Here is a 13,766-nt window from a genome sequence, read left to right as displayed (position 1 = left end):
TTCTTCTTATTGAAGAAGGATGCTATGTCTGCTCTCTTTCTCTTCATTATGATTTTCTGACTCAATACGCAAAATGCAGAATATATCAATCTTACCACCATCATTATAACAAGTCCTAGCACTAGTAAAGGTGACTCAATAAATGCGTTTATGCAGTTGCATGCTCAATTTATCAAGCTAAAAAAGTAAATAATATTTTGATTATTTAGCTATTATAAATCGGGTTATAGCAATAGGTTAAATTCACAGCAAATAACTGTATCCTTTAACAGAGATTCAAAAAATATTCAAAAGCGAATTTTGTGTACCATCTCATGCTACATGCTACAGGCTACATGAGTAAGCTACTTACTGAATTTACTAATGGTAAATAACTGTATCCTTTAGCAGAGCTTATCATTTGTTTCCTACTTTATCTAACTTTAAAAACAAACCCCTACTAGGATGCTAGTCACTTTCCTTGATAAAAAAATTATTCAAAAGCTAATTTGACTTAAATTGATATGACACGTTTTTGTGCCATCTCATGCTACATGCTACAGTAAGCTACTTACTGAACTTTACTAATGGCAAATAAATAATATCCCCTAAGAATGTGTACAATGCATAAAAATATTAGCTCATACTTTGCTTAATATATACAGTTAAGGGTGGGATAATCAATGTTACAAAACCAGTCACAAAGCAATCTGGCCTCTGATATTAAAGAGCATCTTGCAGGTTTTTATTTTTTCTACATTTATGCTTAAACTTGCTTGAAAATTACAATAAAAAAAGTGAATGCAGGATTTGATATGTTTTACGAGACATAAGGGCAGGAATTAAGAGGGAAAGGAGCAATTTTGAGCTCTGCTCTTAAAAACAGCTTTTTTTTAAGGTCATACGTCAAACGCGTCATATTACATCACACAGGGGACACATCTCCGCTCTCTGACCGCGGGTATAGTAGAGTTGCGTTGAGTAGAGCGGTTGTGTTTTAAGGAGCTGGTATTTTTCGGTAGTTTTAAATTGCATTTCACCATTTGTAATCATGGTGCAGTATTGTGTTTGTGCAGGTTGCACACATACCAGCCTGTCAGGACATCGAGTCCACAGTCAAAAGGACCGGAGCTAGCGTTCGTTCCTGGGTGCGTTGTGCATCCACCTCCCTGCAGCACATACTCTCCACAGCTTTATCAGGAAACCGTATTACTTCTATCTCCCCCCCCCCCCCCTTCGCTGCTCTCGCTCTTTCCCCTCCGGTACTGTGTTGTTTGTGTGTGCGTGGTGGCTGTCACTCCTGGCTCCCGGCTCAACCTCCACTCACTTGCTGCAATCAGCTGTGCACCTTCCCCGACTACACACCTGCTTTCCATCAAGCCATTTACAACGACATATCAACAGAGGCTCCACAAACTTTCTCCGCCAGATCGTCAAGTATCAGCCGTATCTCAAGTCTCTCCTCCGGTACACAGCACCGTAGTGTGGAGTTGCATTAGGTAACGCGAGATACGGCTGATACTGTACTTGCGCATTAGTTTATGTTATGGATCAGTATCAACAGTCCTGCCAGTAACGTTACTATATTATCAATGCTACTTTAGTTATAGCCTGATATATGATAGCTAACTTTACAATGTTGTGATGTGACGTTAGCTAACATTCTGTAGCTAACGCCGGTCCCTCACCAAGATAGCTGCCCAGTTCTCCACTGGTTCTCCTCACACCACAGCTCAATTTCTCTCCGATGGCCGTTATTTCTTCTAATCCTTGGCTGCTCCTGGTCTCTTGGACGCCTAGCAGGCTCATAATTATAAGGTTGTAGTCCGTCATATGCATTCGAATATTCATGTTCAACTTCTTCTGTGTCGAAACTAGCATTGGGATCCATGTTTATTAATACGTTACACCGGCCGCTCTCCCCCTTGTGTCCCCCGTGTTACGTCACACGCGGGAGGTCACGTGCCGAGCATTTTTAATGCGGAAGTGAACATTTCTTACAAAAAAGACGCCAGATGTCACTGTAGTCAGTGGCGATTCTAGAGATTTATACATGGGGTGGCAGAGGGGTGGCAGGCATATATTGTAGGGTGGCAATTTTTTTAGGAAGCCCACCTTACTTTGTACTTTATATGCACCCATATACAACAGTTTTTTCAACACCCAAGTGTGATAAATTCAATATTTGGTCTACATACATGAGCATTCCACTTTTTAGTACATTAAAACAGTGTTTCCCTTGGGATTATTGTAGCAGCAGAAATGTTGCTCATCCCAAGCAAGCCTTCTGGGGGGGTATCCGGGGCATATCCCCCGGGTCAAAAATGTTGAACATTGTTAATTCAATCTAATCAATCTGAGGCACTTTGAAAGCAAAATCAAGCCATAGGAATGATTTAGAAATTTGAGGACTTCCCAGCACTTTACAAAATGCCAGCATTATCCTAGAAGCAAAGCCCTCCCTCAAAGGCCTGCCTGCCAAAGTGTTTTGTGAGTGCATGTGTACAGAATAGGTTAGACAGGTTTGTGAGAACAATTTCTGTGTGTGTTAAAGTCACAAAATATATACAAGTATTTACATTATCAGTTATTGATGAAATTTCACATTGTAAATGCAACCAAAAAAATACAAAGCAGATTAGAATGTTTTTTGACTCCGTTACATATATCATCTGATTGCTACAGAAGCTGTATGCGACGATTGCTATGCTGTGCAGCAAATCTCTTCACAAACTCATCCAAATTTAAATCTTTCGCACGTTTAGACTCAATACTGAGAATTGCTATACTTGCTAGTCTGTTCTCAGTCATGGTAGAACGCAGGTGATTCTTGATCAGTTTAAGAGCTGAAAAACTCCTCTCACATGCTGCACTGGTAACAGGCAATACCACAGCTATTTTACATAACCTGACCATCTCAAAGAATACCTCCTTGTATGGTTCCAAAAAATTAACAAATTCTATTAAACTGGACGGACTTTTTCCATGTGTTGCTTGTCGATCTAACAACCTTCTAGTCTGGTGCAGTTCATGTTTCAGATCCTCTACATTTGACCCATATGCATTTGCTAATAGAAAAACTGCCTCCTCATTTAAAAAGCTGCTGCTGGATGGATTTAGGGCCTGGACACCCTGCATGATGTCACAGTTTACGCTAGAGAATCGTCTTCTCATTTCACCAACCATACAATCAATGATGGGATAAAATACCTTGGTGATAAAAGACCTCTTACTGTCCGATTCTGTGTGTTGTCCTAATGTTGACATGATAACACTACCTTGAAGTCTTTGTGTTATTTGCCTTGCCCTTTTAAGGGTGTGAGTCGTTGAAATGTCAGACTTTTCACAGGTGGCTAGTACCTCATTCCACAGCTCATCAAAGTATGTCTCACTGCGATAGTCTTCCAGAGTCTGTCTGAGGGTCGCAATTAACTCTACAGCTTTAGTAAGGTCAATCTTTCTTGACTGAAGCATCTCTGACAAAAAGTGTGTGTCCTTTAGTACCTTTCTAAATAGTATAAGACATCCAATAAAATTTAGATCGATCTGAACTAGTAGACCTCTTGCTTCAACCGCTCTGTCCGGATTGTCCTCCTCTGAAATATCTTCCAGTACTTGCATTACAGCAGGCAACCTATCCATGACATTGCGACAAGCTGTATGTCTGCTGGCCCATCGAGTCTCGCTGAGACGTGAGAGTTCCCTTACTTGACCATCATACATCTCTCTCTGCACATCCAACCATTTAGGATGGACATAAGATCCTGACATAAAAATATACAGTCGCTCTAACAATGAAAAGAAATTTCTTGCATCAGGAACAGATTTCACACTGTCTACCATCACTAGGTTTAAGCAGTGGGCACTGCAATGAACGTAGAATGCATGCTTGGCTACTTCTCTTATTCTGGCTTGGACACCAGCATGCTTCCCACTCATAGTTGAAGCACCATCATAGCCTTGCCCAACTAGGTTTTTTTTATATTCCAGCCCATACTTCTCTAAACAGCCAATGATCTTCTCTGTTAAACTGGCAGCATCCAGTTTATCTGCCTCTTGAAACTCTAGAAAACTCTCCTGAACTACACCATTATAATAGTACCGAAGAACAAAAGACATCTGCTCCATTTTCTTTACATCTTTTGTTTCATCAACAAGAACAGAAAATTGTGCACTCTCTTTAACCTCTTTGATCATCTCCTCTTTAACCATATCTGCTAAACACTGCAGTATTTCATTTTGTATCAGGCTACTTGTGTATTTTGCATTTTTTGCTTGATTTTCCATTCGTTTTTTTAAAAACGGATCATGCTTGCTCAGGAGATCCAACAATTCTAGGAAATTTCCTCTATTGTCCGCCTCGGATGATTCCCGGTGACCACGCTGGGAAATGTTTTGAGTGGCAGTTAACAACAGGACTTCACCAAGTGTGCGTATATATTTCTGGTTTTCGATTACTTTTTTACTTGACTCCTCTTCCATCATTCCTAACATTGATGAGTTTCTGTCTAGCATTTTCTTATTCTCTGTCCATGCAAACATAGCATTAACATGGCTCTCTGATTTAGCATGTGAACAAAATCCACTGTCCTTAAATGTAGCTTTCTTCCAGTTAGAATAACCATTCATAGAGGTAAACACAGTCCTAGAGGCATTAGGTAAAGAAAAGTGTCTACAAGCAAAGCAATATGCTGCGTCTTTTGACTGTGAGTATTCCACCCAGTTATGCATTTTGTACCAGTCAGCATGGAAACTTCTCCTTGCACAACCTTGCATCGTCTTGGGAAAGCTCTCCAGCGATGGTTGTGTCGGCCCATCCCCTCTGTGTTTGGAAATGTCTGGAAAAAGATAAAATAAGGAGGGAAAGTTACTCTATAATAACTACCCTGATAAGCCCCAAGATGTATTTAACTACATTGATTCATTGATACATTGATTAACTACATTGATTCATTGATACATTGATTGATCTACATTGATTCAAATCATACATGGCATTTACTGTACTGTGGCTTTGATAAAATGTCACTAATTCTGTGCTGATATATGTATTTGATCCAAATGGTAAATGGACTGCACATATGGGACTTCATTTGCAACTAACGGTACCCAACACACTTTACAATGGCCTCTCATTAAGCCATTCTCACACACATTCACACCAATTGTGGTAGCTTTTTTTCAAACGTAAGGAGCTAACACTTGAATGGAACCCCCCACCCACCAAAAAACATACCATGAGGACCAGCTGTAGCTGCACAATCTTCCACTTCTGTCTCAGACTGTCTCTCTGCACAGTCATCATTGACACTTTCTGGCTCTGGCTCAGGCTCTGGCTCTGGATTAAGGCACTCCAAGGTCTCTGTTGGGGTATTTTTTTGTTGTGTAGGAGAAAAATAAAATAAGATACTATAGGTAGCAATAATAATAATAATAATAATAATAATAATAATAATAACCCTGATGGTCAATGTCACACTTATAGCACTTTATTTGCATTTAACAGTACCCAAATCACTTTACAATGGCTTCTCATTTACCCATTCACACACCAACGGCAGTGGAGTTTCTCAAACGTAAGGAGTGAACACAACTGGACCATAACACAACAACAAAAACATACTGACCAGCTACGCAGATCTTTTCCACCTCCATCTCAATGAACTGGCTCTCTGCATTGGCAGATTCTGCCTCGGGCTCGCTCTCTCCTGCTCTTTTCTGATCTGTAGCCTATTTTACACAAAAAGTAGGCCATTAACATAATACATTAGCCCTAATGTTACTGCACTGTAGCTTCGTTTAAAATATCACTACTTGTGGTGGTATATTGAAATATAAGATCACATTTACTGGGCTGTGACAAAAAGTGGAAATCCTGAAAATAGAAATACTGTAGCAATGTAATTAACTAAATTGTTAACTGGGACACTTCCTAAGTTCTTTTAACTGACCACACAAACTATGTGGTAATCTATACGATTTTATGTTAAGTTTTGTAGTGTAGTAGTGTATCCCTTATTTTAACCTAAATTAAGCAAATTTAAAATACCTTTCATTACTCTTATAGTAAATGCAATGAAATCACAAATATCCCCCTTTTATATAAAAGTAGAAAGTGTTTACTATGTAAATATTAAATGAAATTACAGTCAAATAAAAATATTTCAAATAAAAGGTTTCTCTCTGCATCAATGAAATTACCTACCTAATGCATATTTTGCATTACCGAAATGCTTTACTCCTTTAAATAAGCAACCTCTGCTATGCCACCTTAATAGTTAGCCAGCTTTTTTGTAACATAAAGAAAATAAAAGGAAAATATAGCACTGGGCTACAATACCACGAGGACCAGCTGAACTAGCTAACTAACCTTCCCGCTCTAGCCTCAAGCTTCGAGTGGCAGAGGCTGTCTGCACTTGGACCCTCATGCTCCCTCACATCACTAACCTGCTTCTTTGTGAGGATGAAGCTCCTGATGTCACCCTTCCTCTTTGTGGTTGACGACATGGCCTTCCTATAATTGAAACAAGTCATATTCAAACATAAATTAAAGTTTTTATGTTAAACATACATTAAAGTTTACATGTAACGTTAAGGTTCGCCTTTCTGATGCTACACACAGAAATTCTGCTAGCCTTAGCCACCACTAGCATACTAGCTAACGCCAAATAGCAAACTTGTTAAGAACGTTTCATAGAACTACAATGATATGAAATGCCACAACATCACTTGGTTTCAGTTCAAAATGTCAAAGGCTTGCCAGTAGCTGGCTAGTTATCAACGTTATTCAGTTAGCTAGCACCAGCTAGCTAGTTACCGAACTGGCTTCAAAAGCTATCTTGTGGCTAACCGTGACATGAGGTAAAACGTAGCTAGGGGTTAGCCACATAATAGCTATCTAGCCTCATCACTCGGTAGTTAATTCTGAAATCGATAACAACACAGCATATTCATCCAGAAACTACCAGTTACTAGTACCATATCTCTAATAATAATAATAATAATAGTTTATTTTGTACAGCGCCTTCCATCTATGAGGAATTATAAACGTTTCGAAATCACATTACACTTTGACGTTACCCACCTGTGAACAGACTCCATCTGACAGCTTGTGTCTGCGCTGACTCCACGTCAAGGCAAAGAGATTCTGCGATATGGATGCAACCATTCGTGATGGGGGGAGGGGGGGGGGGGGTGTGCACCAACAAGTTTCTTTTTCAAATTTGACATTCTGCAGTTTGACACCGATTTTGGATTGTTTTGAATTTGTTTTGATCTTAAAACGATATTAATAATAATTATCCAATAAATCATCAGTTGGTATTTTTTGACTGGGGTGGCAGGTGGGGTGGCAGACCCCTTTTCAGGGGTGGCGGCTGCCACCCCATGCCACCCTGGTAGTTTCGCCACTGACTGTAGTGTATATTTCTGTATATTTTTTTGAAAATCTAGTGTATTCATCATTTTCCTACACATTTATTCACAGGTGTCTTTAACCTGGAAGTTGCTCTTTAATATTATAGCTTACCTGTGGTTAACTTGCCAGCCGAAAATGGCATGTGCGCCTTGAGAACGGCACTCGTTATCCTGGAGCAGTAAGGTGCGCACACTGCGCAGTGTGCAGGTCGGATGTGATGCAGCGAAAGTGTTCCGGCAGTGCTCTGGTATATTACAGGAATGGTTCCGCGCCGCACAGGGAAAACTAGTGACGGCATTGACGGCCCGGCCCGGCTACGGGGAAAACTAGTGACAGCGGCTACGGACAGATGTGATGTGGGTGTGGTTGAGGGTGTTTGGGGTGGCCAATAGGGTGGCCAGGATTCCGCTGGGAGTGGCCTCCCAGCCACCCCCCACCTCCACCACTGCAGTTATGAGATCTTCTTCTTTGCTTTAATTGCGAGTTGCAACCAGTCTTGGAGCATTATCGCTTACATCACTTACGCGACCCAGAATGGGATTTGGGATTTGGAGTCTTTTTAGTTGCATATTTTTCATAGTCTTATATTTCAACAGTTTTACAACAAACTGTGACTTTTTTTACATGGAAATGATTGTTTAAGATTGTTAAAGTTTGATGGAAGAAATTAAATATAGGTCACTGACGTGGAGCTTTAGGCCTGCAATGCTTTAAAAAAAATGTTTGAGTTGTTTCAGTTTTGAAGAGTGAATATGGATGTTAAATTCACAAATTAGTATGAATAATCTTAAACAAGAACAGGATCTTGAGCCATGATGCCTGTTTTTAAAGTACAGAAACATTCAGAATGCATGGCGATTCCTTCAAAGGTTTTGTAATAGACCCCTAGTATAAGGTGACCAGATTTTCAAAATTAAAACTGGGGACATTTTGAGTTTTGTGGTCAATATATCATTAACATATCCAATTTTCTTCACTGTTAAAGAAAAAAGGGGGACAATTCTGGTTCAATGTAATTTGAACATTTTAACTGTTGGATACAAACAGAAGGACGATAGCTCATATATGAGACTGGGAGGCGTGTGGCGCAGTGGACTAGTGCGTTGGTGTTCGGATCAGGGGAGCACAGGTCCAAACCCCACTGCAGTCAGCATGTCGTTGTGTCCCTGGGCAAGACGCTTCACCCCAAATTGCTCCTGTGGGGATTGAGTATGTAAGTCGCTTTGGATAAAAGCGTCTAACAAGTGACAATTTAAGTAATGTAATGTAATGAGACTTCAAAGGTCTTTTATTTTGAAACTGTGCATCAGATTGTCCTGATTCTCTCTGAGTGACTAGATGGGGTGTCCTGCTATCACCCTGAAGTGAAATAAGTATTTGATTGACTTCGAATGAATCTTTGATTATGGACGGTTTCCATTAAATAATAATCAAAATATAGATGGACAATAGATCTAATTTGAGATTTTAAACAGCATACATTTTAAATTGTGCTTCAAACTAATGTTATTTTAGGAGTGTTGTGAGATGGTATCACACAATTAGTCACCCAGTGGAAATGTCAGATATGTCTTCATAACTGTATACTTACATTTTACATTCACTCAGTTATAATGTGGTAGTTATATGTAGTTTGTTTTAAATTATTATTGATCACATTATATAGTACATATTTCTTAATTTAAACTCCAGCATATGAAAATGTTTGGTGTGTTTTTTAGGTATATTTGTAATCGCAATGGCGGCAGGTGCAGTGGGTGCAGTCACAGCTCTCTTAATACACGCAATACTTTTGAACTTTTTAAGACCTGTTGAAATAAACCAGCAACAAAACGCACAATATGCGAACAAGGCTGATCTGTTGAGCCAACAAACCCATACAACTCTTGGAAACTTTGGATATGGGAAGCACATTCTAGCGGTGTCTCTCATTTTTCCATCTTTATACAAAAGATGTCTAAATAAACACTCAAAGCCACAAGCTCGCCTTCAACAAAGTAATGCACTGCTAATCACCATCTGTCTGCTGCTATCTGGAGATATTCATCCGTGCCCTGGTCCATACCAAACTACACCAGATAATGAAGCCAACATCACGGCGGATGCTACACGCAATACACATTTCCAACAGAGTGCTGTTTTTCCTACCCCAGGTGTCGGAGCGGCGGACGGCTGCGGGCTGGTTGGAGCTGCGCGGTTCGGGGCTGACCGACAACGACGGACTGCTGCGAGGAGCGGGGGGGACGATGCACCAGCACGGCAAGACATTCATAACACCGCTGTATCTGGGTGTAATAATCCACGTGCATTTGGAAACAGTACAACTCAAAAGGTAAACAGGAAACAGGTGAATCCGGCGATCACGAAGAACAGGAACCGGAGTATCTTTCAAAGCCAAAGGGCCTTAGGTGGACATTTGAACATACGAAGCATTACATCTAAAAGTGAGCAAATCCAGCATCTTTTACTGGACTCTAATCTAGACTACCTGTGTTTATCTGAGACCTGGCTTCATGAGTCCGCTCCTACAGAAGCCTTTGACGTGCCCGGTTTTAACATTTACCGGAGAGACAGACGCGGCTCGAAAGGGGGCGGGGTTATGGTGTACTGTATGTGAAGGATAGCATCCAGTGTAGTGAAATTCAGTGGTCTAATTGCAATGAACTAGAAGGTGTTGGTGTCAATATAACTTTGTCACCACAAATGTCATTTGTTGTAATAGCTATCTATCGGCCTCCTTCTTCAAACAATCAATTGGAGGAGAATTTTAGGAAATTATTAAGAGAATGTAATTTTAAGAAAGAAGTTATTATAATGGGCGATTTTAACATCAACTGGGAGGATAAATCTGTTAGAAAGAATCTTAAACAGATAACCGATAACTTTGACCTTGTGCGACTGATCAATTGTAACAAATCAGAGAGAATTTTTAAATATTTTAATATGTTAACTGGTCTCTCTGACCACAATATGATTCTAATCGCCAGGAACCTAACCAAGAGGCGATTTAGCCCTTCATTCAGGAAAAATGATTCTCTTGGAATTCCCAAAAACAAATATGAGACCTTTATAAATGCTGTTCAACATATTAAATGGGATGATCTTTTGCTGGGAATAGACCACGAAGACGAGAGTAAAATGTTCTCAAAAAAATTAGAGAGCACTATCAGAGATTTCAATTGCAAATTCAAGCAGAAAAATAAGAAAAACACTATCCCTTGGATAAATGATGATATTTTAAAACTGATGAAAGAACGTGATCTAGTCCTAAAAAAATCAATCAAAACTAAATTAAGACAGGCATCACTTTGCTATGCTGAGGAACAAAGTCATTAAGAAGTTACGGAAGGCTAAGGCAGACTTCTTCTTGACTATAATAGACAAGGCAGGGGGTAATTCTAAAATGATCTGGAAACAGTTAAAACTATTCACTGGAAATAAATATAAGGAAAGAAAAATAGCTTGAACTTAAAGTCAATGGAAAGTTTATAAACAATGCAGCTGACATAGCTGAAGTTTTAAACCACTACTTCATTGATTCTGTTGCAACCATTGCACAGTATTTCTCACCTGACTGCACACTTTTTTGTTATGTTAATACAATTGAGCCGGCTTTCAGCATAAGAAAAATCACTGAATCTGAAGTTATAAAAGTGATTGGATCACTTGAAGCATCGAGAACAAAGGATATACTTGGCATGGACATGGTTATGCTAAAAGATCTCAGCACAACACTTTCTAATCCTATTGCCAAAATGATTAACCTCTCCTTCAGTCAGGGAATGTTTCCAAGTGTTTGGAAGCCGGCTATAGTTATCCCAATATTTAAAAGTGGAGACCCCATGTCTTCCTGTAACTACAGGCCAATTAGTATCCTTCCTACAGTGTCAAAGGTTGCTGAGAAACTTGTGTCTGAGCAAATCATTGACCATTTAAACACTAGTACATTTTCTCTGCATCCAATGCAATTTGGCTTTAGGGCAAAATACTCAACAGAGACCGCCAACTGTTTTTTTTACAAAACAAATCAAATCAAAAATGGATAAAGGTGGTGTTGTAGGAGCTGTGTTTCTTGACCTAAAAAAGGCTTTTGACACTGTTAATCATAAAATACACATATCTAAGCTTTCCAGTTTTAACTTTTCTTCACAAACACTTAGATGGTTAGAATCATATTTGTTTAACCGATCTCAGTATGTGAGAGTTCAAAATCATGAATCTGCTGACCTTCATCTTTCGACAGGGGTCCCACAAGGTTCAATCCTGGGACCATTACTATTTTCGCTCTATATGAGCGATGATTTACCATCTGTATGTCCTGACACAAACATCCAAATGTATGCAGATGACACTGTAATATATGTACATGGAAGCAATATGACACAAGTGGCTAATGAACTGACAAACACCATGGTTCATGTAACAACTTGGTTGGAACAATGCTGTTTGCAACTACATATTTGTAAAACAGTATGCATCTTCTTCACCAAAACAAAGTCCTCTTGTGTTGCGCCAGATGTTCTTGTGTCAGGGGAGAGGCTACAGGTGGTGTCACAATACAAATACCTTGGATTCATGATTGATTCAACACTCAATTTCAAGGCTCAAGTTAAAAAAAAAATGTAATAGGGTCAAATTCAGTCTGTCGAATTTTAGGTTTACCAGAGATTACATGTCAATTGAGGCATCTCTGATGTACACACACTCTATGGTTCTCTCACACATCACCTACTGTTTAACTACCTGGTCACATGCCAGTACAACAACATTAAAACCACTGGAGTCATTGTACAAACAAACACTCAAAATACTGGACAAAAAATCTGTTTTTTCGCATCACTGCCCAATACTCCAAAAATACAACTTGCTAAGCTGGGAAAACCTCATTAAACATGCAAATGCTTGCCTTTTTTACAAGATTGTCAACGGCCCTACCTCACCTCCTCTTAGACAGTTTATTAACATACGTACAACTGCAACTAGGGTAACAAGAGGTGCAGCGAGAGGAGATTGCATTCTTCCACTCAGAAAAAGTTATTTCAGTCAGTCTTCATTTTCTGTTAAAGCTGCTCAGCAATGGAACTCAATCCCACCTCCAATCAGAGACCAGACCACATTCACTTTATTTAAATCAAAGCTCAAAATATGGTTAGTGGGGAATCAGCTCTGCCGGCACTGACCCAATCTTCTGCTCCTTACAACCCACTGCCTGTGTTTTAACATGTTCTTTTGTTTTGTTTTATTTGTTTTGTTTTAAAGTTCTGTATTTTAAATTGTTTTATTTAAGTATCCCAGTAATGTCTGTTGCATATTTTAAATGCATTGTATTTACTTATTTAAAATGAAATGTGTTTTAGGTTGACTTTTAAAATCTGTCCAGGGACTACAGAGGAAAAATAGCCTCTCGGCTAACTCTGGCACATTTAAAGAAATGTTCATTAATGTGCACTGTCCCTGTTAAATAAATAAATAAATAAATAAATAAATAAATAAATAAATAAATAAATAAATAAATAAATAAATAAATAAAATATTGACCGAGTAAACGCTTTTATTTTGAAGGCAGTTTTTACAGGCCTCTACCGGCGTAATGCATAGGATATTCGCGCACCGCAATACAACGTGCGGGCTGACTTGACTGTGTTTTCCGAAATGGGGGCTGGCTTGACCACTGTCTGTTTACCCAGTGTTTCCTGACATGAAACGTTTTATTTCACGTTGCTATATGTTTTTAACGTATTAAAAAACGGGGACATTTCCGGGGACAGTTTCAACCGGGGACAGGCCAATACAAACGGGGACTGTCGCCAGAAAACGGGGACATCTGATCACCCTACCGCAGTACTCTTAATTTATAAAGTAATAATAAATGTGAATGACTGAGCTCATTAGTGGCCTGACTGGCCCCCCTCTGGTCTAAAAAAAGTCAATGATGATCATTGCGAAGGGGTGTCCAGCCCATATATTCAGTGATGTCATCTATTGTAAATATGTACAATGGTATAACAATGTTGTGGTATTTTTATTATTGCTTTGAGGATGTCTATCACCATCTGGCAAAGGGACTATCGATGAAAACTAGCCTTTTGGCTAATTTGAGTACTTTTACATGTTTTTAATATGTTGATTAATGTACATTGTCCCTTGTTTTTGAATAAATCAATTCAATTCGATATCAATAATATACCAAACTACATATGCTAATGTGAGATTCAGAAATTTGTTTTAAAAATCATGTTTTCATGTTATAGTAGGCCTACCTTACATCAACCTGTTTGAAGCTTTAATGATGATAATGATGTGATTATTTATCTCTTAAAACCTTTAACAACTATATTTAGATGTTCATAAATATCTACATTTATTTATA

At 39.0% G+C, this 13,766-nt stretch overlaps 2 protein-coding genes across 4 annotated transcripts in view; both read right to left on the bottom strand.

Annotated features, from left to right (window-relative positions):
* Nucleotides 1-6,778, bottom strand: part of LOC307035386 (uncharacterized protein) — a 65,395-nt gene extending 58,617 nt beyond the window's left edge. Inside the window, exons 1-4 of one of the 3 annotated variants that reach the window (XM_079674613.1) lie at nucleotides 6,427-6,778; nucleotides 5,607-5,709; nucleotides 5,216-5,341; nucleotides 4,718-4,817 (exon numbers count right to left, since the gene is read on the bottom strand). In XM_079674613.1, coding sequence (XP_079530739.1) covers nucleotides 4,718-4,817; nucleotides 5,216-5,341; nucleotides 5,607-5,709; nucleotides 6,427-6,513 — 416 coding nt within the window. In that variant the 5' untranslated portion in view covers nucleotides 6,514-6,778. The remainder of the gene's footprint in view (nucleotides 1-4,717; nucleotides 4,818-5,215; nucleotides 5,342-5,606; nucleotides 5,710-6,426) is intronic. The other 2 variants (XM_079674612.1, XM_079674611.1) reach the window with 2 other exon arrangements.
* Nucleotides 1-13,766, bottom strand: part of LOC307035385 (uncharacterized protein) — a 464,943-nt gene that overhangs the window by 432,423 nt on the left and 18,754 nt on the right. The gene's annotated exons all lie outside the window — the stretch shown is intronic.

This window comes from Notothenia rossii (genome assembly GCF_949606895.1).
Source record: "Notothenia rossii genome assembly, chromosome: 4".
Classification (NCBI taxonomy): domain Eukaryota; kingdom Metazoa; phylum Chordata; class Actinopteri; order Perciformes; family Nototheniidae; genus Notothenia; species Notothenia rossii.
This window is presented reverse-complemented; position numbering and strand designations above follow the sequence as displayed.